Source organism: Lycorma delicatula, chromosome 13 (genome assembly GCF_047948215.1).
Source record: "Lycorma delicatula isolate Av1 chromosome 13, ASM4794821v1, whole genome shotgun sequence".
Lineage (NCBI taxonomy): Eukaryota > Metazoa > Arthropoda > Insecta > Hemiptera > Fulgoridae > Lycorma > Lycorma delicatula.
In genome coordinates this window covers 48477827-48505695 of record NC_134467.1, presented here as the reverse complement: position 1 = coordinate 48505695, position 27869 = coordinate 48477827, and the positions used below count along the sequence as shown (strand labels likewise).

Sequence of the window (27869 nt, the reverse complement as noted above, 5' to 3'; positions counted from 1 at the left end):
TTTTTTCAATTCATTTAGTAAACATATACATATTTAGGCCTTTGTTACAAAACAAATTTCTACACATTGCATTTTTTGTACCACATAACTGGTTTTTTTCTTACACTGTAAATATATTCAAAATCTCATTTTAATTTTACTGAAATACATTTATTTTTCTATATATTTTGCTCAGCGTGTTACAGATTAAATATTAGAATGATAGATACAGCATGTATAATAGCTGTTTATACTTTTTTCCGTAGCGTGTTACCTATAAAATATTAGAATGATATGTACAGTACGTATAATAACCGTTTTTTAAATTACCCTTTTCAATTATCCAGCTTTGGCCTTGTAAAAATCCATCTGGGTAATTGGTATTCCACTGTATGCAAAATATAATACCCTTACTTGTTCATTTTCAACATTTATATTTTCAGAGTTAACACAGTTGGTCTCTTCAATTGCTAAAGGATCTTTTTCAATATCGTCATTAGTAGTAATATCCAGTGGTTCCTCTTCCAGTTGCATTGAATCTACTCGCTGAAATAGAAAAAAAAAATTGAATTCTACAAAGTAAATATGTTTGATTATTTGTATAATTTATAAAATAAAAATAAATTGTAACTCTAATTAACTTACAACACACATTAACAGTGCAGCGACATCTATATTATTAGGCAGGCGACTTTGATGTGCAAGGTTTTGTACGGGAAAACCACTAAAACCTTTCTTTTGTTAAATATTAACATCCAAATTTAAATGTTAAAAATGCTGCTACTCACCTTATGGATTATTCTACAAATTATAATCTTTAACGATCAAATAATTTATTAAACTATTGAATTCTCCTGATTTGTTTTAAATTTATTTTCATTTTTCACCGGGGGTATGTTCTTTCTTCTTTTATCTAATCTTACTGAAATCAGTTTCTACGTTTAGTAATGCTTACCTTTCTTAGCTTCATTCTTTTATGTCTTGTTTACGCATTTGGAACCATTCCATTGTCAAAACCTATTATACTGAAACTTTATATTTCTGTTAATCTTTACAAAGTGTTTAGTCAATGCCACTCCCTTTATTTGATGTCATGCCTTATCTGGCCTTCTTGTTTATTTGTTATTAATGGTTATACTTATCTTTTATGTACTTTCTGCTTTCAATAAATGGAGGTTCTTGAAAAGGACATCCGCTTGATTATGGACCTGTTCATTTATGATCGTTTTATTGTTACTTTTTAATTGAAATATTCCTAGATTCTCTAAAATGCATTAATACATGGAGATGAGATAGAAGTAAATAACTACAAAGGGATTACCTTCTTATCTACAACATACAAAATCCTTTCAAAAGGACTTCAAAATAGAATCTAATTAATCGGAGACTAATGCTAAAGACGTTTATCAAATAGACAGTATCCATAACCATCCAAGATTCCCCAAAGTTCCTTAAAAAACAAAATATGGAAAAATCAATAAAGTCAACAAATTTAAATATATGGGAGAAATAATCCAAATTAATGGTTTAGATAAAATAAGCCAATCAAGCACGAATGAGAATAATAAAATAAGCCTACCAACTAACAAAAGATATCTTCAACAAAAACAACATCTCAGAAGATGCCTAAATCAGGTACTAAAATAATCAAATAGTAATCAAACTAGAGATGCACCTGTTTGCATCAGATGCATCTTCAGTTTAAAATCAGTTAAAAAAATACAATAGAAAAAAAGAAGGTAAAAAATTGAGAAAAATCCTATGACCAATAAGAATACAAGAATGTAAATGGAAATTACGAATATAATGAAACCCAAGAAATTGCTAATATCCACCTGAAAAAGAAGAGCCAAATCTTTTTTCACGCTCACAAACCCGATCTACCACATTTACAGCAAAAAGAACGAAAATCAATAGATTTCAGTGGTTTTAAATGAAATGAAAATATTTGAAGGAGATAGTACATTATAGAAAAATGTTCAGAAACATTAAACATTAAAGATTTCAAAGAGACGGATAAACGATAAACAAGGAAATAAAACACAAAGAAAGAGAAATTAATGAAAAATATTGCTTCATAGGCCTCAGTTGGCCAATCATTAAAAAAAAAAAAACTTACATGCTCAGATGATTTATCAGTTTCAGTCATGTGGGGTGGTAAAAAAAAGCATGTCATTTCTGCTACATTCTGCTGTTCAGTCTCTAATTTTATATCTTTATTAAGAGACAGAGCTTCACTAACAAAAGTATTATTTGCAGGCGCATTCATTATCTGTAAAAGAAAATACAAATAAAAATTAAAAATATACATATATAAATACCGTTATAAAAACATCTCTTGTAATTACTTAATGACTGTTCTTGTTTTATGGTGGCTTAAATGAAGTTATGCTTGATACTGATGCAACCATTCTTAATGAAAAGAAGAAGAACAGCAAAATAATATTAACATAATGATTACCACGTGCAGCTCACCTTAAATCTGTCTGTGAGGCCATGTGACGGCTTGTGGCTCACTGATTCTTTGAATAATAGTAAAGTATGCAATTTTTTTTTTTTTTTAAATATATTAAAACTATTTTTTTCTTCTTTTTCTGTTATTGATAAGCTTTCTATTTGTTTTCATTTACATTATCTTGTTCAAACATTGAAAAAAATTGTTCTGTTTAAAATCGTATTACTTCTCAGATCCAGTTTATGTGTTTTGTTTTTTACTAAAGTTGAACTTCCTGAATTTGCATTTAATTTTAATGTACATTATTTCAAACAATTTTTCTCAGAATTAGATTCTCTACAAAGTTAACTAGAAATTTTTATTTGTCTATATGGAAATTAACAAAGTTATTTTATTCCACATTAAAAAAACTGTATTTTCCGAAAAATCTAAGAGATAAGGAGGTTTTGGACCACTTTTATTCAATTTCTTGGATAAAAAACCATAAGGAAGCACTTAATTTACCACTCATTTTGGACAAGAATTTTATTACTGTTCAATGTACTGAGCTAAATGTTTCACGGTCTGAAACTCGCTAATGAACAATTTTCTGACGTATTATATGAACGTTTCTTCCTACTTTTGGCTATTGAAGCATCTCCAGAGGGAATGCCGGGCAATTTGGAATCACTCTGTATATTGAATGATGATTTATTTTTAGATGATTCTAGTGATAATGCTGATTTTGGCACCAATTCTCATGATAACCCGGAATACAGATCAAAATTTGATAAACTAGTTGTAAATGACAAGAGAAAAAATCAGAGGTTTATACAGAATGATTCAGAGGAAAGTTATGCTGTATTTATGAATCTGTTTGAGTTAGTACACAGCACGGTAGAAACACTTAACTGCTGTGATTGAAAATATATAAATTAAAATTGCTGTTATTAAAATAATAATTACTATTATCTTTTCTTCTAAGTTTCTACGATTTTGTTTTTAAAAGAAGAACCCCTCCTCCGACAAGCAGAAGCAGAAGGGTATAAATAATTTCATTGTTATGCTAACTTGCCTGCCTATCCTTGTTTGGTAAAACTTTCACATTTATAACCTATTCAAGCGATTTCAAAACTTTTTCTAATTGGTACACACCATTTTAGAAAAATATATTTTTCAATAAACCACATTAACAAAGGTTACCAAAAATGGGGGAAAATACTAACTAAGCATTAATCAGATTAAGGAGAATTAAAAAGAAATGTACAATGCAAGCTTGTTTAAATATATCTCAATAAGCGTAATTTCATGCAACATCTATTTGTTGTATGTTTGTCATGTTTGAAACTGATTCATAATACTAGTGTATAAATATGTTTACTCACATCTTTGTTGTACATCAAACCATACATTTCTAATTATGTATACATACAGATTTTATAGTAAAGTTTAAATCAAATAAACTATTAAACTTTAATTAAGGCTAGGTGACCAACCCATTAATTCTCCTAATATCCTAAGCAGATTGCAGCATTCACTTTAGCGATTTTTTTTTTTGTCTTCAGTGATTTAATTGGTTTGATGAAGCTCTCCAAGATTCCCTGTCTAGTGCCAGTCGTACTTCTAATATTCCACGCTCTGAATCGTAGAATGTTATTTTTTAATTTTCTAGCGACCCCCTTCTTAGCAGTCCTCACGCGGAAATTTAAACGGCAGACTAGTTTACCTCCAGAATATTTTACCAAGGAAGGCGCCTCCATCTTTGTTACATGAAAATGCTGATAACTACATTTTCTTGGAAAAAAAAACCAGCTGTAGTTTTCCACTGCTTTCAGCTACACAGTACTAAGACTGAGTGATGTTGATGTGACCGTTTAAATCCTCCTGAACTACACCCTTAACTACTGAAAGAGCTGCTGCCCTTTTTCAGGAATCATTCCTTAGTCTAGCTCTTAACAGATACCTCTTCGATATGGTTGCACCTTTGGCCCAGCTACTCTGTATCAGTGAGCACTCAAGCCCCCTCACCTTCGGCAAATTCTCATGATTCATTGAGGGAGAAACTTTAGCGATAACAGATTTATTCAATTCATACGCATAAATTACCTTTGTATCTTAAAAGCTAATAAGCAATAGAAAGAACAATTGTTAAGGAATATGTAAAATCTTCATATAAATCTGCTTCATATATTATTCATAATTCTAATTTTTGTGAGATGATATTTAATTGCAGAGCTTTTTAATAGAATTGATAGTTTGCGATATTATTAAATATGCATATGTATTTAGTTATTTGTGAAAATGTTTTTTATTCTGTCTAAGTGTTTCTGCTCCTTTGTTGAGTGTCAAAATAATTTTTTTTTGTAATCAATCTTCATTTATTTTAGCAAGTTTTCCTGATATGGTAGCAGAGCGAGCAATTTTTCACTATTAAAACATTACATGGAAAATAGTCATGTGATTTTTCCTTTATATTGCCGGAAATACAACTTTAAGGTTATCAAGCCATGTGGCGTTATGTTTTTTTTTCTACTTCTAGTTGGCGATCTATGGACTATTTTATTTCAATGATGTCGAAAGAAAACACAATTGAAAAATCTAGAGGCATATTATTGTGCAGACAAGGTTGGAGTGAGATAATTTTTCAAGTTGTTAATGAAATCTTTGTGAAGCCTGTATGTGCTGATTATCATTATCAGAAGAAACTGGTGAATGGAATAAAGCAACTAAAGAGGTTAAGAAAAGAACTATTCTTTCTTCAGACAGAATTCTCTAAAGGGTGGTTTGTTGCATCATTGCCCAAGAAGTATGGTTGAAATTAAAACAAATCTGATACTCATCCTGCAGAGTACGAGGAGATTCAAATGAAAACGGCACTCTTAGCCAAAACATTAGATGACATTAACTAACAAGGATATTTCCCCTTCTACTGAAAAAGCTTGTGCTGTCTCAGAAAACTTGGTTTGCAACAAGAATAGCATATAAGATTTGGTTATCAAAATATAAGATATATATCATCATTTACGAAGGACTGTGGAAATGAAATACATCAACATAGTGAATTCTGTGAAGGCTACAACATTCTGGGAAAAATCAAATAATGTCATTAAGTAAAAGTTAAAAGACTTACTTTAGATGGTGAACTGGTGTATGATGCCTGTGTTTCCAAGGAAGTAAATGACATTTACGGTCACAAACATTGTTTAGTTTTTACATATGATTATACAAGTTTCAAAAAAACTCAAACTAGATGAACTGAAAGTGCTTCGCACTGACAGTGGCAAGGAATTTGATAATGCAACTGTTCAGAAATACACTCAAGAAATAGGTCTAACATTCTATGAAGGCATCTTCTTATACTACACAGCAATCTGGAATAACTGGGAGATAAAACAGAATCATTTCTGATATGGCAAGATTTTGGTTACATTCTGCATCCGCTAACCCAAATCGCTCAGGGATGAAGTATGAAGCAGTCTTTTCTGCTTAATACACATTAAATAGTATAGCATCAACAAAAGTGAAAGGAATGACCTCTGTTAAATTGTTTCTGAAAAGTGAAATAAATAAATAAATATCAATCATCTGAGAATGTTTGGAACTGAGTGTTTTGGTTGGATTCCAGACCAGAAAAAAAGGAAATGTGTATAATGTGGATATATGAATGAAACGGTAAATCGTTGCATATGTAGATTGTAGTTATAGTTTATTTTCTGGACAAGCAAGAAATTGTCTGCTGGGACATTAAGTTCAGACCGGCAACATTTTAAGAATCTAACTCATAATTTTTCTTATATACCGAGTAAAGACCTTACTGAAAAACCCAAAATGACCAGGAAATAATTTGATTTCTAAAGAAGAAACAACAGATGAAAATTTAATTTCACATGCAGTAGCAACAGATAATAATGAGGATAACTACCAAAACCTTCCAGTTATCAAAAAGGATACCGTTTCTCTTTTTCAAGAAACACTTTCAAATTATAAAGAGGGTACATAGCAGGGGTGGCCAACAAGTCGATCGCGAGGCCAATTTTGGTCAATCGTGGATCGCTCGCAATGTCTAGGGTGGAATTCCATGGATTTTGAAGCGATTGTAGAAGACAAAACTTTCTAGCAATAGTTTAATACATTCTGGGAATTTGCGAAGGTCATAAATTCCTAGAATTCTGTCAGCCTGACACTGCAATCTCCGCCCACCCGACACAATACATTTTGACTTATGTGTTACACTTGTCACCGGACGCAATGCGTGAACGCAATAGTTACGACTCGACTCATCGAAGAACACAGCCAGTTAGCTTGAATATTTGGTATTGTCATACGGCAGCTTCTTTTCGTTTGTATTAACAGTATTATTATTTATCCTCAGTGACCACGTTGAGTTTCAATTAAAATGTAAGTACCTTTTCTTTGTTTTAAATTAAATTGCTTTTCTTACCTATCTAATTACCTGATAAGTGAGCATCCTCGGCAACAGATCTCTAAATTGCGGTCATTACACTGAGAGAAAAATAAGGGACAGTATTACAAATATATTAGGAATAACAATAATTCTATTTAAATTACGAAGTCGGTATTGTAAACCGTAATAAATATATTGTAACCTTAATATACTTCCTGTAAACTTGAATATATCTATATTAGATTTTAATATACTTGCACTGCTGTCCCCGATCGTAACATGAAGTATTGTTATTATTTCTCTTAATGTAACGGAGATAATTACCGCAGATCATGAGTTTTTGAATTTTCTAGGAAAATATTTAATTCAATATTTATTCTTTAAATTGTCATATTTCTTTGCATTCTAGTATACCCATTGACATGAGTAGTAAACCGAAAAAATTGAAAACTTATCACTTCAATGAACTCTATTACTTTGTTACAATGGTGAATGATAAATGTTGTTGTTTAATATGCCTTACCTCGGTAGCCATTGCTAAAAAGGGTAATCTGGAGAGACATTTTTTAGCTTTACATAAGTATAAAACAGATTATCCACCAAATTCTGAACTGAGAAAACATAAAGTTAGGGATCTTGAAACTCACTTAACAAATCAACAAAGCATTTTTAAAAAGCCAAGGTTGAAGTCACAAGCAGTAACTACTACATCATTCAAAGTAAGCTATCTCTTAGCAAAAAAATGTAAGCCATTTTTCGACGGTGAATTTGTAAAGGAAATTTTTTTGGAAGTGTCAGATTCACTTTTTAATGATTTTAGAACAAGAGTAAAATTGTTGCTGCAATTCAAAATGTACAATTGTCTCGAAACACAGTGATGCGACGAATTGAAATGATGAGTGGGAATGTAAAATAGCAGTTATATAATGATATTAATAGTTCTTGTTTTTCCCTTCAGTGTGATGAATCGACAGATATAAGTGATACAGCACAATTACTTGTTTTCGTTCGTATGGTTTTTAAGGATTTTACATATAAAGAAGAATTGTTGGGTATGATTTCTTTGAAGGAAAGGACTAGAGGTGTAGACATATTCAAAGCCTTTAAAAACTTGCTCAATGATTTGAAAGTACCGCTTTTTAAATTAGTCTCAATAACAACGGATGGCGCAGCTGCAATGATAGGTTGCAGAATAGGATTTATAGCCCTATGTCAAAATGAAGATGAATTCCCAGCCTTTTTGAGCTATCACTGCATAATTCACCAGCAAGTGTTAGCTAGCAAGAGACTAAACACAAAAGAGGTAATGACATAGCATTTAAAATTGTTAATTCAATTCGAGGAATTTTTCCTCAAAAGGCATCTCTTCCAACTGCAGCTCGATGAAGGCCAACTTGAATTATTACTACATACCGATGTCGGATGGCTAAGCAGAGGTAAATTTCTGCAGCGATTTCGTGATTTATTGTCTGAAATTTAGATTTTCTTCACAAAGAAGATGGAAACTGTGAAAATTTAAATGATGAAACTTGGCTTAGTGACTTAGCATTTCTTACAGATTTTACTTCAATTTAAGTCATTTAAATTTAGAATTACAAGGTAAAAATAAAACAGTAATTGATATGATAAGCTGCATAGATGCATATAAAACAAAATTTATTTTGCTAATAGAAGATCTGCAACAAAATAATCTGAATCATTTTCCAAATATGGCAGATAACTTACAAAAACATAAAAATATTAATTATAAGATTGACAAATACGTTGTGGAAATCCAAAAAGTAATTGAAGATTTGGAGGTAAAATTCCAGGATTTTGAAAAATTAAAGAAATTGTAGAATTTATATCTTTTCCATTTAAAAAAGATTTAAGTGTTAAACGCATTAGCAAAAAAATTTCAGACATATTTCATATGAATCAAAAGGCATTAGAAAATTAAATTATAATTTTACAAACTGACTTAATCTTACAAACCAAAAAATTTGAAGAAGATTTTTGGAAATATGTCAACCGAGAAAAATATCCCAGTATCACCAAATGTAACGAATATATCTATTCTTGTTTCGGATCTACATACCTATGCGAATCGGCATTTTCATACTTGAAGCTAACGAAGACTAAACAATGTTCTATCCTCACTGATTCCCATACTGAAGATTCATTATTATAATCTTTGTCAGGATATAACCTAATTATGATTCCTTGGTTAGAGACATGCAAACTCAGTCTTCCCATTAATGTTAAGGCAACAAAGTAAATTCTAAATCTGTCTTTATCTGTAGCTACTTTGAATTAATAAATATTGTTAATAATTATCCATGTTCTTTTAATTCCCCTGGACGTGAGTTTTTTGGCCCTTTAAATAATTATTGTTGTTGTTTTTTACGTAGATAGATAAGTTGTATATCTATATTTCAGTACGTGTACTATGAGAGCTATTGATAGATTAGCAAAAAGTAAGTCATATTATTCTTTCATTATAAATTTTCCTGGCCCCAAAAAACGCAAAAGTGAAATCAAATGTTCAGCCATACTGTGCATTTTTATAACAACTTTTGCATATTTACGAACAAATAGTACAACTTATACATTGCAGTTGATAAAAAAATTTAATTGTATTTTAAGTTAGTAAAAATCTATCTTGAAAAAGTGTCGGAAAATCGAATTTTTTAGGTACTGCATGTACGGAATGTTGCTATCAAATTTGGGACTGGAAATTTATTTTTTTCGTGAGCCTATATCTCGAAAACTTAATAAGTGAATTAAAAAATAATATATTTTACTTATCTACCCATACCTCGCTGGAATGCACCTTATACTGAAACACAGTGTATAAACATAGTATGCATTTCACACCACTTCTTCACTTTTAGACTACGCCTATGACAAGTCGATCACGACACACTTTTAAGATAAAAAGTTGATCTTATATACAGAAAAGTTGGCCACCTCTGCTATATAGAATGTCATAGCATCTGAATGAAATGAAGCGATAGATAAAGAAATAAATTCTCTTCATCAGAATCAAACATGGCAGCTACAGAAGCGTCCAGATTGCCAAGGGTGGATAAGTGTTTACTGTTAAAACTGATTTGGATGACACCATTAAGTATAAAGCAAGACTCATCGCTAAGGGCTATAGCCAACATCCAGAAAACGTTTTGCTTACTCCTTGGAAAAACAATGGAACATAATGCTGTTTCATGTAAAGACAACTTTTCTCAATGGGCAACTAAACAAAAATGTACTCATGCGATAACCTCAAGGATATGAGATTGAACAAAAATGTATGCAAACCATGAAAAAGTTGTTACGGCCTTAAACAAGCTTCAAAGTGTTGGTATATATACATAATGTACTTCTTATAACAGTGCGGTCTAGAAGAAACCAAGAATGATCCTTGCATGCATCACATCAAGAAATTGTGTTTTTTATGTTGATAACATTCTTACTATAAGTCCTTCTTCAAAGATCATGAGCATAATAACAAAGTTAAATTCTGAATTTAAATTATAACCACATGAAGAGTAAAATTATCTTCGAATAAAGATTACTTTAACGGAAACATTTATAGAGATAGATAAGTTATGCAAAAGATATGACCATGCAAAGATAATTTTACAAAAATATAAAAAGTAATAACCATTTACAACTGTAAACCATTACTTTTACCACTTGAATTTGGTTGTAAACCTGGAAACTCTCCTCTAATCTCAAACGGTGGACAATACAGGGTAGTGGTTGGAAACTTAAATTATTTAGCTTCAGGCACAACTCCAGACTTAAGTTTTGCCTTGAATATTGCATCTACAGCACAGTCAGGCAATAAAGGACCATTTTAATTTGGTAAAAAGAATTTTCATATATTTGAAATTACTTCTGAAGATGGCATTAGATATAGTAAAACAACCAGTAGAAAATTGAGGGACACAGTGATGCAAACTATGTTAGTGACAAAGTGACTCCAAGATCAACAAGTGGAACTCTCCTTTCTTTAAAGACCACTTCACAGTTTTTCATCAGGTTCAGTTTTACGCTAAAAAGACCAACAGCTGATTTTTTGTCAATCTCATTTTGAGCGAGAAAGATGAACTGATGAAATTTCGTCAGTATCAAAATTATGTTTGTACTGATAACATGTTTGGATGTCACGACAGTCCACTTGATAGAGGTTTCATTTGTTATTGTTTAAAATCAAACATAACATCGCAATTAATATTCGGATGGTAAAGAAAAATAATTACTTTGAACTTAACAACTGTTTATGCTCTTATTTTTATGGAACATTTAATCATGTTTGTTGTGTAATATACAAGCATTGTTTGTTTGTTATTGTATTGAGTTGACCGTGAAATCATAGTTTGTTCAGAATGAAAAGGAAGCTTTATTTTATTTACATTACAATACTGTATTTATTGGATTGTGGCATAGTATATAGATAAACAGAGAACACTGTGCGTTTATCATTGTTTCTGATTTTTAGTGAGTTTAGCTGTTGTGACGTTCAAATTGTAATATTATATTTATTTCATCTTAGTGTTTAGTTTTTTCCGACAATATTTATGGACGAGTTGCTATAATACATAATATGGGGAGTGAATTTCAAACACAAGATTAAGATTGATCAGGATCTTAGGAATATTTAATCGGATAGTGATTTGTGTACTGACAGTTCTAAAAAAACTTAATTTTTCAAATTTGACTAAAATTTATCAATTTCTAGTCAAAAATCATGAAATTTACTGCTTTAGACACTGTACAGTTTTTTTACCAACAATAATATAAGCATATAATATCTTTTTAACAATCTCCAAAAAATTTTCGGGCCTCAAAGGGTTAAATAATGTGGCAGACCAGTTGTGTGGTAATGTAAATTGCAGAAATGAGCATCACTCTCATCTATGAAAGCTGAATGTTGCTGCAATAGAGACAACCAAATGGTTGGTTTGGCTTGACATCTAGTTAAAGGAAGTTTGTGCACTTGATGTTAATTCAAAGCCATTAATCAGAGTGCCAAGTTACAAAAAAAAACTCTGTGTTCCACAATAAATACAAAACATATAGAAACTAGATACGACCATTATGTGGGGAAGCTTCATTGTCTGAAAAACAGGCAGCAGATACGTTCACAAAACGATTATCATCAGCTTAAAGGAATGCAGATTCTCATCTGTATTAAAAATTAATATAAATTATAAAATCCTGTGAGCTTGAACTATGAACAACGAGAGGCAATGTATTAATATTTACGTAAAATGAATTTACATCACATAATTACGCCCACACTATCGATTTATCTATACAAAAAATAAATCAAATTTAAATTCTAATTATATTAGAATAGATAGAAATAGATTAGATTAGAATAGAAATTACTTACTTAGTGAGATAAACAATTGATTACACCAACGAAAATATAGGGAAGTAATTGAAATATATATCTTTCTGTCACAATCCTTCCACAGAAATAGTAGGTGTGATCAATGATGCCAACACATGCAATTATATACTTCAATGCACGATGAATTTGGAAGAAAAAAAAATTATATATATAGATATAGATAATGCACATCAGAATTAATAAATAAATGTTTTCATTTACATTCACACATATCACCTTCTAAAGTAATATCTTACAGTGATTCCGGAGACTAAACAGAAAAGGAATGAGACGATAGACTAAATTTTTTAATCTACTAATTCGTCGGCGATTAACTTTTATAATCGATTACTACGATTAATATTAGTCGAAGTAGTCGTAAGAAGCTGACTTAGCCGAATACTTAATTCTTCTACTAATATTAGTTAGTCGGGAAAAGTAAGTATTAAATAAGGCGCACCCATACGCAACAAAGATGAGACCGGCTTTATTCATCATTGTGTAAAATTAATTACAAATGGATCATTCACTCACATTAATATTCCCTCAGTTTCTATTTATCTGCTTAAATATTTAGAACAACGTATTTTATTCTAAACGATGTGTTTAATTATATCTACTCTTTGTCTTTGCTGGACGGTAATAATGTTATGTAACTATTTAAAAAACTGGATTCAGTTTTATAATTATCTTTCTATGTTGTTTATTAGGTACGACACACAAGCAAATAATTGTTTCCGTAATTGTTAGTTACCAAGCAAACCAAAAAACTCGTAAACAACTATATTTCTCCCGCCACCACCCCATTCGGTCACCCTAAAGCATATGACCTAATGTCTGTGCCACAAAATAGTTTAGCGACCAGTGTTCTAACTAGCTCCTACAACTTACCAAACAGCGTGAGCGGACTAAGCGTGGTGCCATACACCACCGGCTTACGTGTTTCAACCGCTCACTTGTCATATATTTACAAAAATGGGTAGGCGCACCCCAACTACCAAAAATATATGAGATCCATAAATTAAAATTTACTTCGTCTAGACAGCAATTCGTTGCCACGCCTAGGTCGATGAATGCCACCTGTCTACTATATTAAATCGCTTGGAACCTTAAATGGCTTGTGGTCAGATATATATATCTCTAGGGTAGCTTCACACAAAAGAGCGGTAGGAGTCTTTTCCCTTAGGTAAACTACTGATGTCGGTTCAACGTACCAACCGCATCAAGGAACTTACACACGGTCCGACAATGCGACTCTCGCCACATTGACTCGCCGCTTGTGAGTGGCCAATTTTCCGCTTGACCATTAAGTTCCAGGGTGGCCAGGTCTCTGCCAACCCCTCCTACGAGCAGGGCAGTCAAACATCAGGTGTTCATTTAACTGGACCTCCACACAGACGTATAGCTCATCAGCTACCAGAAGCAACCGAAACAGATATTGATTTAAATTAACATGGTTGGTGAGGACCAGGGCACCCGTTACCCTTAAAAACGAGCTTGAGGCATACCATCCCCCATATCCTGTATAAACTTATACAACGATCTTCTTCCCTTAGTTGTAGTGTGCCATTCCAGCTGCAGCTTTACAGAAACACAGAAAAATTTAGATTCTTTTGTATGATGATGCACTGCACATTGAACCAAGCTTGTCAAAAAGAATCTGGCTCAGTCCAATATAACAAACGCTGGAGTACCCACCATACTCTCCCAACTTGACACCAGCTGATTTTCACTTATTTCCTTGCTTAAAAAATTCAATGAAGGTGAAAAGATAAAAGAAAGTTAACATGTTGATAAATGTGATAGCTGCTAAGAATGCCCTCTCAAAATTAGTGCTAGGAATGTTTCCACGATTATATAGAAATTTTCAAACGTGTGCAACTGCTAAAAGAAACTCCTTTGAAGAAAATGGACTCTAAAATTTTTTAATGTAAGCAATTTTTGAACCTTATTGTACATAGGTTTGAAAAACTGGTAAACATGGACCTATTAATGTTTCTTGCCAACAGATAAACGGTTTGATTTTTATTCCCAAATGGAAGGAAGCAATATCATAAAGAGATGAAAGCAATATCATAAAGTATGTATAAAATAGTAAAGAAATAATGAGAGACAGCATTGTGAGAGAATGGTATGAGTGATTTAAAAATGGCACAAAGATGTACATAAAATTAAAAAGCAGGCACTGTCAAACAATAAATTTTTGACATATGTTTTGGTAATGGAAGAGAATTTTCCTGACAGATGGAATCTGGTAAGACAATAACATCAAAAAATAGTTTACTATAAAATATTTAGAAAAACTTGATCTTCAATAAAGAGCTCAGTTCAGGATGTTTCTTCTGTATGACAATGAGTTATTCCAGTCTGCAGGTCTCATTAAAGGCTTTAAAATGCAATTCAAATGGGAGACTTTCAACTATTTCCAATATCCTGCATGTAATTACCATCAATTCACCAAGACGTAGCTTATTCATAAAAGCTGTTGAATGACAATATATGTAGTGATGCATAAGAATTTAAATTTTACACGTATCCTAAATTTGGGTACCCAAGTAAATTTCAATTTGCCCCTTTATTTGGGTCCTTACAATCTGGCTTAATTTTACTAAAGGCCCATAAATCAGGGGAAAATCTTTACCAGCTAAAACTCACTAACAAAGCATTTCCCAACCTACATTTTTATGAACTTTCATCTAATTTTCACCAGTAAAACATGTCCTAAATGTTTGTTACATTCTTCATGAATCACCTACCACATCATGTACACATCATTATTATTCCATATATACACTGAGTTAGTGAAGAATTAATATTGTAAAAATTCTATATTTTCTTGAAAAAAGACTGCTTCTTACAAAGAATAATTATTTAATTCAGTTAAGTTCAATAAATAAAGTATTATATGAATTCAATTTTTACTTTCTGATTAAACTGTTTTTCACCAAGTAAAATTATTCAATCTATTATTATTATTATTATTTTAATGAATTATAAAACAAGAACTACTGAATACGCATTTTTTGAACAACTACTTTTTATTTCCAATCAAGTTTTTATCCTTTTATTTCCAATCAAGTTTGTTGAATACACAAATTATATAAAATGACAATTTCAATACCAAAAATATTTCATTTTAATTTAAAATGTAACTTTATTTAGAAACTTAATTCTTTGCAGACGAGCTAGCACGATCAGTAACTATATGAGTATTTACTGTATAGAAAAAACTGGTATCAGTTACTGATGCCAGTTACATTGCATACATAAAGTATATGCTCAGCTTGCGTAGATGGTTGTTGATTCAAAACTCACCAAATCCATAAAAAAATTCTGGGAAAAACATGGATAAAACAGGTGGCTAATACATAACAGTTAAGTAATGCAACCAACACCACTCTAAGCAATTTAACAACAAATTGTTCTCCAATTTTTACAACCTTGAACTCTTCCAAACATATGTAGGAATATTATTTCACCTAATTTCCCATTATATTATGTAACTAAATTTTATTTTCCATCCAAATGTACTTTGCAGGATTCATTTATACTGTTTCAGAAATCCTGTAAAATGATGAAGCAGAAAATGACAGTTAGCAAACCACTTCAAAATGAAGAAAAATATGCAAAAGAATTTTTTCAAAAAATAAATATTTATTATAAACAAAGATTTTATATTTTTAAATACATGTGTTGCAGTTTGATAATAAATGATCTAACAAAAGCACTTAAAAGTTTTCCTTATAAACAACATTAGAAAATTTCTGTTACTCATTTTGCACAAGAAGACTTTTCTAAACAAAAAATATTTTTGCAAGGTTCAGTTAAAACTTAAAAAACTGGAAAGATTATATACCCTCAGGAGGAAGGGGGTTTTGTAATGTCTTATGTTTCAACATTATATTAGTAATGGTAGTGAAAGACAAGGGGTAAAAAAATGTTTTTTTAAATTAGCCTAAGTTGAATAGGTGTATTAATAAACTAGAAGTCTTTGTAGTCACTGATAATAGAGAAAAACCTCAATTTTCTTATGAAAAAGACATTTTATGTTACAGACATAAAATCTTTTCCTTGTTACAGTTATACACAAAAAGTAATATAAATAAAAAAAGCTGGCAACACAGTGGTAGTACTTTCCAGTCACGCGGCTTTTTTCTGATGTACAGCTTGCATTTACAACTTTATTTATTTATAATTTTATTTAAATATAAAATTTTTGTTTATTTAATTCAATGATTTTAACTAAAGTGCGCATGCATACCGTATTTCATTCACGCAGGTGTGGCGGTACTAGCAGCCACTTTAAATATTATTCATTTATTTAATTTCACCACTCACCCATGACAATACAACAAAGCAGATGACCACAGCAGTGGTCTGGCCACTGTGGGATATGGGGTGTGAAAGGGGGAAGGGTGGCTGGGTTAAGACCTCACTTTGATGGGGAACAAATTTGTGGATCCAAAGGGTATGGTAATAGAAAAACTGCAATGAACCACTGTACCGCCTTCTACATCGTTTCAAAATTATTACTATTTTTTAAAGTGGGGGTGCAATTTAGCAAAAAACCTTTACCTAGATGTTTACAAAAATATTTAAAAAAAAAAGCAATGGATATCACCTCTTGTACTGCCTTCTATAACCCTTCAAAATTAAAACCATTTTTAGGGGTGGAGGTGAAATTTAACAAAATTTTTTTACAGAAGTTGTTTATTAATATTCACAAAATTAAAAAAATATATATAACCTTCATTATGCAAAATCTGGAGGCGATTTCATATTCCCTATCCCCTGACCTTTTGAATTGAAAATTTAACAGCATCAATGCCTCTTGGCTATAAAAATATTATAGCCAAGTGTGGTGAAAATCAGTCAGTAGTTCTGGAAGATATAAGGTGATTTAGAAGCCAACAAACATACACATGTACTCATATTTTGTCAGGGAAATTTTGATGCCGTTTTTTCGGTTTTCTGGGGTTCTTAGGAGTCAATTCATCAAGATTTGGTGAAAATCAAATATGCTCAAATTTGACTGCATCATACTTTCCCTTCTACATAGCTATAGCTTCGCTATTGCTGCTTTATACTATATAGATGGAAAAGTAATATATATATATATTTCCAAACTCAAATATTAAAAATCTTACACATTTCACAGTGACAAATACAGAGAGCTAAGAATAAAGCTAGTGAAAGAGAAGAATTATTTCAATGTATTTTACTGTATTTTTAACTTCATTTAATCTGGTATTTTAGGATTTAAAATACTAGGTTTGAATTCACCTTAATTTTAAAGTTATGATAATTAAAAGAAACATGTACAAAATATGATGTAATTAATATGAAGATTCAATTAAACAAAGACAAAAGCACAAATGCTCGGTTAAAAAAGAAAAAAGAGCTTCATCTTCATGTTAAAGAAAGAGGCAGTCCTTGAATGATGATGTTAAATCCATATCTGAAAATGCTTATGACTGTACATTTTGATTTACAGATGGCATTACTTTTTCCAAAGTTAACAATATCTGTTGCCCGTTACAAAAAGGAATTTTAAATATAATTTTTGGAATACTTACCTTTGATAATTCAATAGAGTATATATAAATTTGAGATATGAGACAGAAGAAAGTAGAGTCCCAAGAATGTAATGCTTGTAAGCAGAATCATCGGTGGGAATATGCAAAGAATTACAAAAATACTATTATTTATTCTCATTCATGTTCAGATCAGAATGTAAACATAAATATGGCCTTTACTTTTTTGAAACTACTCTAAGATGTTGATCTAGCAACTAAAGTAATAATTATGTACCAAGCCATTCTTTTTTATTCAACTTCCCAGACTGGTATGATTGAGAGGAAGAGCAGAAAAGAAAGCAACATTTATTTTACAGCACTAGGTAAATATAATACAATCAACAAAGAAACAAAACCAATATTTCAAGTAATCTGTATGGATATGTAAAAAACAGTTAACAATGACAAAGTTAATTGGTTGACTGGTAGATATGCTGGGTGTAACTTGAAAAGGGATCATTGCGGGAACGCCGCCAATAGACCTATTGGTTGAGGAACGATGCTTGCGGTTTGAAGGCGTAAACAAAGAGAATGCAAGGGCGCAGATCATGGTCATCTGGCAGCAACGGTGGGAGGCGAGCCAGGTAGGACGGTGGACTATGCGTCTGATTCCGGACGTGAGTGCTTGGGTGGGACGTAAGCATGGTGAAGTTGGATATTGCCTCACTCAACTACTTTCGGGCCATGGGAACTTTGATAGCTATCTGCATCGCTTCAAGAGGAGGAGAACGGCGGGTTGCAGGTACTGTGCGACACCTGACACAGCCGAACACACCTGGTTCGACTGTGTCAGGTGGGAGAGCGAGAGACGTCAGATTCCGGTGGCCTTAACACCAGATAACGTCGTCAGACACATGCTCCAGAGGGAGAATAGATGGAGGGAGGTAGAGAGAGTGGCTCGTCTCGTTCTAACAGCGAAGAGGCAGGAGGAACCCCCTTGACGTGCACACGGCCCTCGATGTCAAAAGAGGCGTCGAAATGTGTTTTGTTTTTTTGTAGTTGTTAATGTACTTTGCTAGGTTAGGAATTTATGATTATATTATGTGTCTGCTCATGTTGTTGTTGGATTATGCTGCCGGATATACCAATGGACATGGAGGGGGGATATTGTGTGCGGTGCTCTACCGCTGACGGCGAAGGAGGCATGGTGCAACAAGTAAGGGGTCATGGGAATGCTTGGGGGATCGAGGACAGGTACAAGTCCATCTTGATGCGTGTAGGGGCCAGGGAGGCAGCCTCTATGCCTAGGGTGTTAAGGCCTACTCACGCACAAGAGTGGGTGGGTCGGAGCTTCCCGATGATGGCATGGGGGACCCTCGAGGTGTGCATGGGGGGACACGTAATTGTGAAGGGCAAACGACGAAATGTGTGTCTTGATCAGAATGGAAGGGTCTCCTGTGGAGAAAAATTCTGATCACCGGAAGAGGTGATTAGTATGTTTTCAAGGAGGCACGAGAAACCCCGATGGGATGTCCGAGTTCGGACGAGCTAGGGAGGGCAGACTGCGCTGCCATGAAACCCTGAGACGACTGTGTTAAGCTTTTTAGCGTGGGCTGGTCGTCTTGGGGGAGTTTAAAAAAAAGAAAAAAAAAACTTGAAAAAGGATATCCTTTAAAAATTAATTCTTACTATTACTATAACTTATATAACTAAATAACTTATTATATTTCAAAGAGAACTTAAAAGAGACAGAGTTGCTGAAAGTCCATTAGTCATTGGTATATGTTGTCCAACAGCCTCTCCTTCCATTATCTACTAAACATTATTATAAGTTTTGAAACAAAAATTGAGCTGTCTGTTGTGATAGTGAAGTTAAAGAAAACTATGAATTTTTTTTAATGGTTTTAACAACAATCTGTGGGCTTTCTTCTAAGTTTAATGTAAAATGCATTAAAACATTTTTTTTGTGATTTTTCTGTTATAATTAAGAATGACTGTTTCTTTTTTATTAACTATTACTAAACTTAACTGTTTAAATTATTTTATTATTTCTTATTAATTTTTAATTATAATTTAACAAAAGTATAATTAAAACTTTAATAAATAATTACTTCAAAAATCACAAAATTAATTAAGTTCACTTTAAATGTTCTTTATGCTATCATTAAGAAATTTACTAAGTTCTTAGATGGTTATGAATTTTTTAAGTGTCTAACAGAAGACAAAAACCAGATCTAATATTATGAAAACTATATACATTATAAAAGACAATTATGAAAATTGCAATTCAACCAAGAACATAATTAAATTAGACATGATTCTACACAGGTTCTTAAGAATCAAATGAAAATCTGTTACCTGTTATTAATTTCAGTTTAAGTACTTTATTCCTAATCTCTCAAAATAATATCTGATGTACTCAAACTAGGTTTACTTTGAATTCTCTATATAATATATATAAAATCATTCACTATATTTCTATATATTTAAAAAATGTCTCACACACACACAACCCTTTTTTGTCTATTTTTTATTGATTCTATAATTCTATCTTGATCCTTCTTTAGTAACATATGAGCCTTATGCATGGAGTGAAGGAAGGTACGCAAGAGCAACTGTGATGTAAAATTTTTTCTGAAGAAATGATGTGCAAAAGCTACAGATAATAATGAAAAAAAAGAAAAAACTTCATAATTTAAAAACACAAAAAAGGGAAATGAAAATAAATTCTTCCGCCAATGAAAGATCTAGTTAATTGGGGATCTGATTAATTTTAGAATCATATCATCAAATTTTACTGACCAAACACTTAGAATAAAAGGCACACTACAAAAATGTAATGTAAAAGAAGGTTAATTTTGACAATAGCAATACATAATAAAATATAGCTGCAATTAACAATAATGAAAGAATACTACATAATACATGATTAGAATTATTGAAAAAATTCTTAAGGAATACTAAGGACGTTTTATAAAAAAAGATTTGCCATTTGAATTAAAAAATATTAACCAAAATTAGTGGATTTAATAATAAATTGTATTACTAAAGAGTTCTTCTTTGTCACCTACATTTCTAAAATTTTATATCCATATAATTTAACATAATATAAATATTAATATTTGTATGCCGTAAGAAAAATAAAAATAAAAAATTACCTATTATATATAAATGAAGTCTAAAAAAAAGAAATACTTCCTTTGCAAATATAATAACAGAATTGCAGAAAACAAGAAGCTTAATAATGAACCACATAAATTTTGATTTATAACTAAAAAAATTCCTAACTAATAAATTCATCAAAATAAAAACTAAATAAAAATTCATTTATCATTATATTTATATACATACAATAAAAATTAAGATTTTCTTAAAACAGATATGTTCATATATAATAAACATTTCAATTCAAAACTTGTAAAAAATGTAGCAAAGATCTTCCAATATGACAGAACATTTATTGAAAAATAAACACTACTACAAACTATGAAGATAATTTAAATACAATGGAAATTTATAACAATAACAAAGTAATACATTAAAAAAAGTTTACAGTAATCAATTTAAAACCAAATTGATGACTAAAGAGCCAGAATTTATGATCTTGTGAACACTGTAAACGTACTATTTTAAATGTACTATTTTATACATTTGAAAATAAGTTGACATTTCTAATTAATGCGACTCAAAACAGTTCTTAATAATCGGACAGTACAGTTCATTCACACCAGTGAATAATATATTTTTATATGCATTTTAAGTAACACAGCTGATGATGCCTATTTTAAATGAGGTAAGCAAAAAGAGCTTACTTTATTATTCTACTTTGGTTATTATTATTATTACTCTAATTATATACAAAATCGGTTTAATAATGATTAAAAAGTTGTAATAATAATTTATGGTTGAAGAGAATTGCCAAAAAATATTGATTTTATACAAATTTGTTAATTTTATTGAATATTCATAAATAAAATTGTCTAGCAATTTTTCTTAAAAAATAACTTTCAAAATTAGTATTTGGAAGCCACTAGATAATGCCATACTAACATAAAATCACTATCAGTGTTAATAATTTGGACACGATTAATTACAAACAGTAGCCTGAATCTGAATGGATGCCCTTTGATTTTAAAGTATTCTACCATCAAATCATACATGGTTTCCTAACTCCTTTTCTCAAGAATTATTTTTTATCTTCTTTTAAGTGTATTTAAATAAGTGGATGGAGTTACGCAGTAAACATTGAACTAATAAAAATGTGAATTTTAACTCAGCTCAATCGTTTAAAATGAATGAGATTTTTATATTATCCAGAAAATATATGAACCATTAAATTACAATGTTAACTGTACATCCTAAACAAATCTGTTACATCCTACATAGATTTTATACACTAATTGAAAGTTAAAAGTTTCATATCTCCTGCTGTTCAACTACGACTGACAGCATAAAAAAAAACTGTAAACTTGTTACAGAAGAAAATGTCAAATATATTTTTAAAATGTATAACATTTATAAAAAACACAAAAGTCGTTCAGCACATGTTATGAAGATTAATAAAATAACATTCAAGTGAGAATATGACAAATGGTGATGGAACGCACAGGTCTTAAATATGAAATAAAATATAATGCAAGATTAAATCATGGCCAAGAGCATATAAACTTAATTTTCACAAAAATGTTTAAGCCATTAAGATGTATAAATTTAGGTGTCCATTATCACGTTTTGTTAATCTTTATCTTAATGACATGATCCGCTCGTGGAATGAAAAAGAGCTTCAAAAGAATATCCAAATACACACTCATATTTACATACAAATATGTACATATGTATTTATTTATGCTTGTGCATGTGTGTATATGCTTGCATGTGTTCATCACATATTCAAAAAATGAAATACATTAAATCAATACATTTTATTATTTTTACTGTTTTGCATAAGAGGTCCGACATATCTTTAAGAAGGGTGAGACAACTATCATGTGATTTCATTGCTCTGTGCAAGTTATAAGATACTCTAAAATAAAAGCTTCAAGAGTGACTGCAATAGTCGAGGTAAAATTGATGCAAGTGGCTTCTGTAGAGGTAGGTCATGCACGGATAATGCTTTTCCCTTCAACAAATTATTGAAAAAAGAAGAGAATGTAAGTTTGAAACGTATATTGTATTTGTTGATCTGTTTAAAGCTTTTGGTTGAGTTAATAGAGAAATGTCGCGGGAAATGTGGACTTGTAACGGGCTTTCTTTTTACATGGTAAAAGTAATCGGTAGTATGTATTACAGGACATGTATTCAGATAGCCAATTAGAAAGAAGTAAGATGTATAGATTTAGGTGTCCGACAGGGTGTCCATTATCACCTGTTTTGTTAAATCTTTATCTTAATGACATGATCCACTCGTGGAAGGAACAAGCTTCAAAAGGGATTTTAATTAGTGACATATATGTTTATTGTTTATTATTTGCAGATGATATGGCTACCTTAGCTGAGAGCAAGGATGAGTTACAGTACAATATTTTACAACTTTGTAAAGTTGCAGAACAGTATAATGCCAAGTCTCAGCTTCTAAAACCAAGGTTTTTGGTTTATATGGAAGGGAGCCTCCTGTAAGATCAATAATTGTAGTCAACAATGCATTTCTTTGACTATTTCGGCTGCTACATATCCTATATCCTACAATAGCAATGTCGTTAAAATGAAGATCAACAGGTTTAGACCAATGTGTGGCTCTATTAGGAAGAACCTCAAGAATAGGATGAGTGTCCAAAGCCAATTAAAACTGTATAAAGTCATGGTAGTCCCAACACTTCTGTACGGCAGTGAAGTATGGATCCATAAAAGTAAGGATGAGAGTAGGATACAGGCTATGGAAATGTCCTTTTTGAGGAGTTTGAGGGATGTAACAAGCATGGATAGTATGACGAATTAATGAGAACATTCGTAGAGTTTTGCATATAAAAAAATAAAATACTTAGAAATTCTTTTATCATGCACTTGCTCCAATGCTGCTTCCACTTACTTTTATAATAGCGTATTTCATTGTTAACATTATAAATCCCATCTGTTGGCAGACATGATAAGGCAGACCTACAAAATGTTGGAAAAAAGCTGAAACAGGTCACTCACCAACCTGTGATGAAATGATGATATATGAGGTGTTTGAGGTTAAAACAACAATTTAAACTTTCATAACATATAAAAATTTTTATACTGATAAAACTTCTTTAGAAAGAAGATTCAAAATATAAAATATATGGATTAAAAAGGATATATATGGATTAACATATATTTTACATAGTAAAATATATGGATTAACTTCCATTATTACACTGTATCTTCTTCTCTTTCTTATAAATAATGCACTTTATGAATGAAAAAAAAAAAAGGTTTTATTAAAAACAAACAAATATTTTAATTAAGTATAATAAGGTAGAAATCTTTGACATCTTTCAGTAAAATTCGGATTTGAGCTTCCAAATTGTCTGGTTGGATATTCTTTAATAATTTGATAATTCTTACTTAAGAACTAAATAAATCGAAATCAACCTTCAATATTTCTTTTTACATAGTAAAAGTAATTCACAGTATGTACTACAGGGCATGTATTTAGATAGCCAATGGGAAAGAAATAAAATATATAGATTTAGGTGTTCGAGAAGAGTGTCCATTATCAATTCTGAATAACATTCAGAATTTTAGTTTGAGGATTTATGTTCACCTTAAGGTGATAACTTATACAGTCAATCATGAAAAGTCTTTAGAAGAAAAATTCCACCATTTGCAACAAATCCCACCAAAGATTGTAGAAAAGACAGCATTCAGATTTGGTTGATTGTCATTCAGAAGATTATGATGGATTGGAGTGTCTGAAAACCAAACACAGCCTTTACACATGTAAAAATTTAGAAAAATTAAATCCAAACAAATATCATTCATCTCCACATACAACATAAACTTTCTTGGTCAAACTGTATAATTATAAATCATTAGACAACATGGACAAACACAAAATTTTATGGCCTTTCAAGAGATAAGGAACAATGACCACAACCCTTCTTGACCAAAGAATCTTGAGGATACCAATTTTATAAAGGAAACCCAGGAAAGTGAGCCATGAAAAACTGCCCACAATCTGGAAAGGGTTTCCTAATAAACTTCAGAATTATTGACACCATTACTGGTATTAATTTGAATCTCAATCCCCAGACTCGCTACCCTAACTTTCAAATTAGTAAATAAAACCTACAATCTATAATGCACATGCTCCCACCAACCATAAAAATAACATCCTAAAGGACAGAGAAAAAATTCAAACATTCTGGGATCTCTTGGATCAAACATTAACAAAACAAAATTATCCACGGAAAAATTAACTTTACAGATTAAAAACCTGAAAACATACAGACTTCAGAAGAGACAAATGCCAGCCGGATCACATCTGCATGGATAAATTTCATCATGAAATCCACAATGTCCAAGTACTCAGGGAAATGACTCAGGATCAGACTAATACATTGTAAAAATTAAAGTAAAATTAACCTCAGTAAAAAAGAAAAAACTTCCAAATAAAAACAGAAGAAAATTTGACCCAACTACACTAATTAAAAGTGTTACTACAGGGGACACAGGAAAAGGATTCATCAACACTGAAACTCTAAAAGAATTGATCACAAATTAAAATTATAACAGAAAAGTTGGATAAACCATAAAACCCGAATGTGAGAAGAGCCCAATTTACAGCTAATAAAACAAAGTTACCCATAAAAACATCAGACGAACAAAATAAAAACATCTTAAAAACATCCTTCCCGAGTGTCAAAAAAATTTCAATAAAAGCAATTACAAGATTACTTCTAAACTTTCGGCAGATATAAAATAATATGAACCCTCCCATTAATACAAAGATATATTCAGTTAAGTAACCCATAATAACCAAGAAAATACAGAGTTCCTGGCACAAGCCTTCAACAAACATTTAAACTATGATGACCCACTGGAAATTTTTCAAGTAAACACTGACACACTTATCTCAACATCCCCAGAGCTAATAAAACCTCCAACCATCAACGATTCAACACTCACAATTAATGAACATAAAAATTACAAAGCTTGCAGCAATGATCTAGTCTTGGAAAATGCAGGAAAATCAGCAACATAAATCTCCATCAACACCTAGTCAAAATGTGGATCAGAGAAAATTCCTGAACACTTTTATCGCAAGAATAATCCATCCATTATTCAAAAAAGGGGAAAAATTAACCCAGATAATTACAGAGTAATAACTCTTCTACACTGCACATACAAAATTTTCTCTCATAATTTACCACGGGATTAAGAACTCTGGAACCACAGCTTGTATAATACCAAGGTGAAATTTGCCCCTCATGAAGTTGCCCAGGCAAATTCTCAGCCTGAAACTAATCATGGAATATTACAGGTTCAGAAATGAACAACTCTTTATCTCATTCATAGACTTCAAAAAAGCTTATGACAGCATCCATAGACCCACACTTTTAAAAATCCTCAGATTATACAACCTTCATTCCAAATTAATAGAAATAATTGAACTAACTTTAACCAACACGAATTCCAAACTAAAATTCAGAGGGAAATTTTGAAAGCATTCACAATGAAAATCGGTCTCAGACAGGGCGACGGATTATCCCCACTCCTTTTCAATGTGGCCCTCAATTACATCATGAAAATTTGGCAAAAAGAAAACCCTTCTAAAATCAAAATGGGAGCAAAATCCCCAATTAGAACAAACTGCCTGGGGTTTACAGATTATTTGGCTCTCTCAGCCATGGAAACAGAAGTTCTTGCCCAGGTTCATAGCCTCCAAAAAAGTCGCCCTACAAGTAGGATTACAAGTACCCCTCAAGAAAACTGTAATTATGCTATGAAACCCCTATGTTATAAATAGGGATTAATGATAAATAGGGTCCTCCATTAACTTAATTCCTCAATTTAAATATCTTGGAGAATTCATCACTTACAACCTAAGTTAGAAAGCAACATACAGAATCAACAAAATGAAAAGGGCCCAATTTCTAACATGGTCAACCCATCAACATAAGATAACATTCACCCTGGAGAAGACCACGATGATACTCCTCAAAGGCCGTTTGGCAGTGAGTCGGTGAGTTCCTATTACTATGACAGGCCAGTGTATAAAGTATGTTCAGGTTCAAAAGTACCTTGGAGTGTTTCTAGATGAGACTTCTCAAATGTAGTTTAAGAAGCACCTTCAATACGTCGCAGAAAAGGGTTACTTTGGTGTTCAATGTGTGGTCGATCCTGATTGGGGTCTTAACTTTGATCAGAAAGTGCGGACTTACATTCTACGGGCCACATACAGCGAATGAACACAACAGATTCACCAAGAAGATCTTTGATGATGTGAACGGCTCGATCAGGAAAAAACCAATTGACACCGCGAAGTAGGACAGGACCTAAGACAAGTAGTGATAAACAAGGAAAGGATAGATGAAAGAGTTAAAGTTAGAAACAAAATTATGAACATGAGATTTCGAGTGAAAGAAAAAAGAAAACAGGAACAAAGTTAATGAGAAACAGTCAAAGAATAAAGAGATTTTTGGAAGAGAAAAAGAAGGAAAAAATAACTTAGGATCACATAATCATTTAAAAATCAAGTTCAAACACTGTCCTTAAAGGCAAAAATGAATACTAATAAAATAAGTAAAATTATTTAAAATATGGATATTTCAATTTTCTAACCCATTAATTAACAAACAAAAATAATTTATAGTAGTCTGATTGCATTTCTAATCATGCTCAACGTAATCCTTAAATTTTTAAAAACATTAACTTGTATAAAATGTTCACAAGTTATTACTACAATCATATTAATTTATCTGATATAATGCCATGACTAATAAACACAAATTAAAAATAACATTCTTAATCTTCTCCTGAGTAGTATGTGCATCTTTCTCCACAAGTGGTATCTAGATGTAAGCACTTAATCTTTTTGCTCAAAAGTGGTATCCATACTGATATAAAACCATCTAATTCTATTACATATGTGGCTTTCAGACGTCAATAAAATCTCATTTCTAATTAATGTTTAAACTTATCTTTAAATTTATAATTATCAGTTCAAAAATGTTTTTAAATACTTTATATCAA

At 31.4% G+C, this 27869-nt stretch overlaps 3 protein-coding genes across 3 annotated transcripts in view; 1 reads left to right on the top strand and 2 right to left on the bottom strand.

Moving 5' to 3' along the window:
* Window positions 1-12485, bottom strand: part of LOC142333912 (uncharacterized) — a 30316-nt gene extending 17831 nt beyond the window's left edge. Inside the window, exons 1-3 of the mRNA XM_075381523.1 lie at window positions 12199-12485; window positions 2099-2251; window positions 394-525 (exon numbers count right to left, since the gene is read on the bottom strand). Of these exons, the coding sequence (XP_075237638.1) occupies window positions 394-525; window positions 2099-2248 (282 nt within the window). The 5' untranslated portion in view covers window positions 2249-2251; window positions 12199-12485. The remainder of the gene's footprint in view (window positions 1-393; window positions 526-2098; window positions 2252-12198) is intronic.
* LOC142333597 (general transcription factor II-I repeat domain-containing protein 2-like) lies at window positions 7304-17752 on the top strand. Its single transcript, XM_075380919.1, has 3 exons — window positions 7304-7537; window positions 7777-8121; window positions 17693-17752. The coding sequence occupies exons 1-3, from the start codon at window positions 7304-7306 to the stop codon at window positions 17750-17752; spliced, it is 639 nt and encodes a 212-aa protein (XP_075237034.1).
* The window catches only part of LOC142333860 (uncharacterized), a 69224-nt gene continuing 56742 nt past the window's right edge, over window positions 15388-27869 (bottom strand). The window contains exon 8 of the transcript XR_012758726.1: window positions 15388-15762. The gene's annotated coding sequence lies outside the window, so the exon portion shown is untranslated. The remainder of the gene's footprint in view (window positions 15763-27869) is intronic.

Excerpts from the sequence above, each read along its gene's own strand:
- LOC142333597 (XM_075380919.1), top strand. The coding sequence starts at position 7,304 with ATGGTGAATGATAAATGTTGTTGTTTAATATGCCTTACCTCGGTAGCC. Across the intron at positions 7,538-7,776 it reads TAACTACTACATCATTCAAA|TGTGATGAATCGACAGATAT; the intron begins GTAAGCTATCTC and ends TTTTCCCTTCAG. Across the intron at positions 8,122-17,692 it reads AGAGACTAAACACAAAAGAG|ATGGCATTACTTTTTCCAAA; the intron begins GTAATGACATAG and ends TTTGATTTACAG.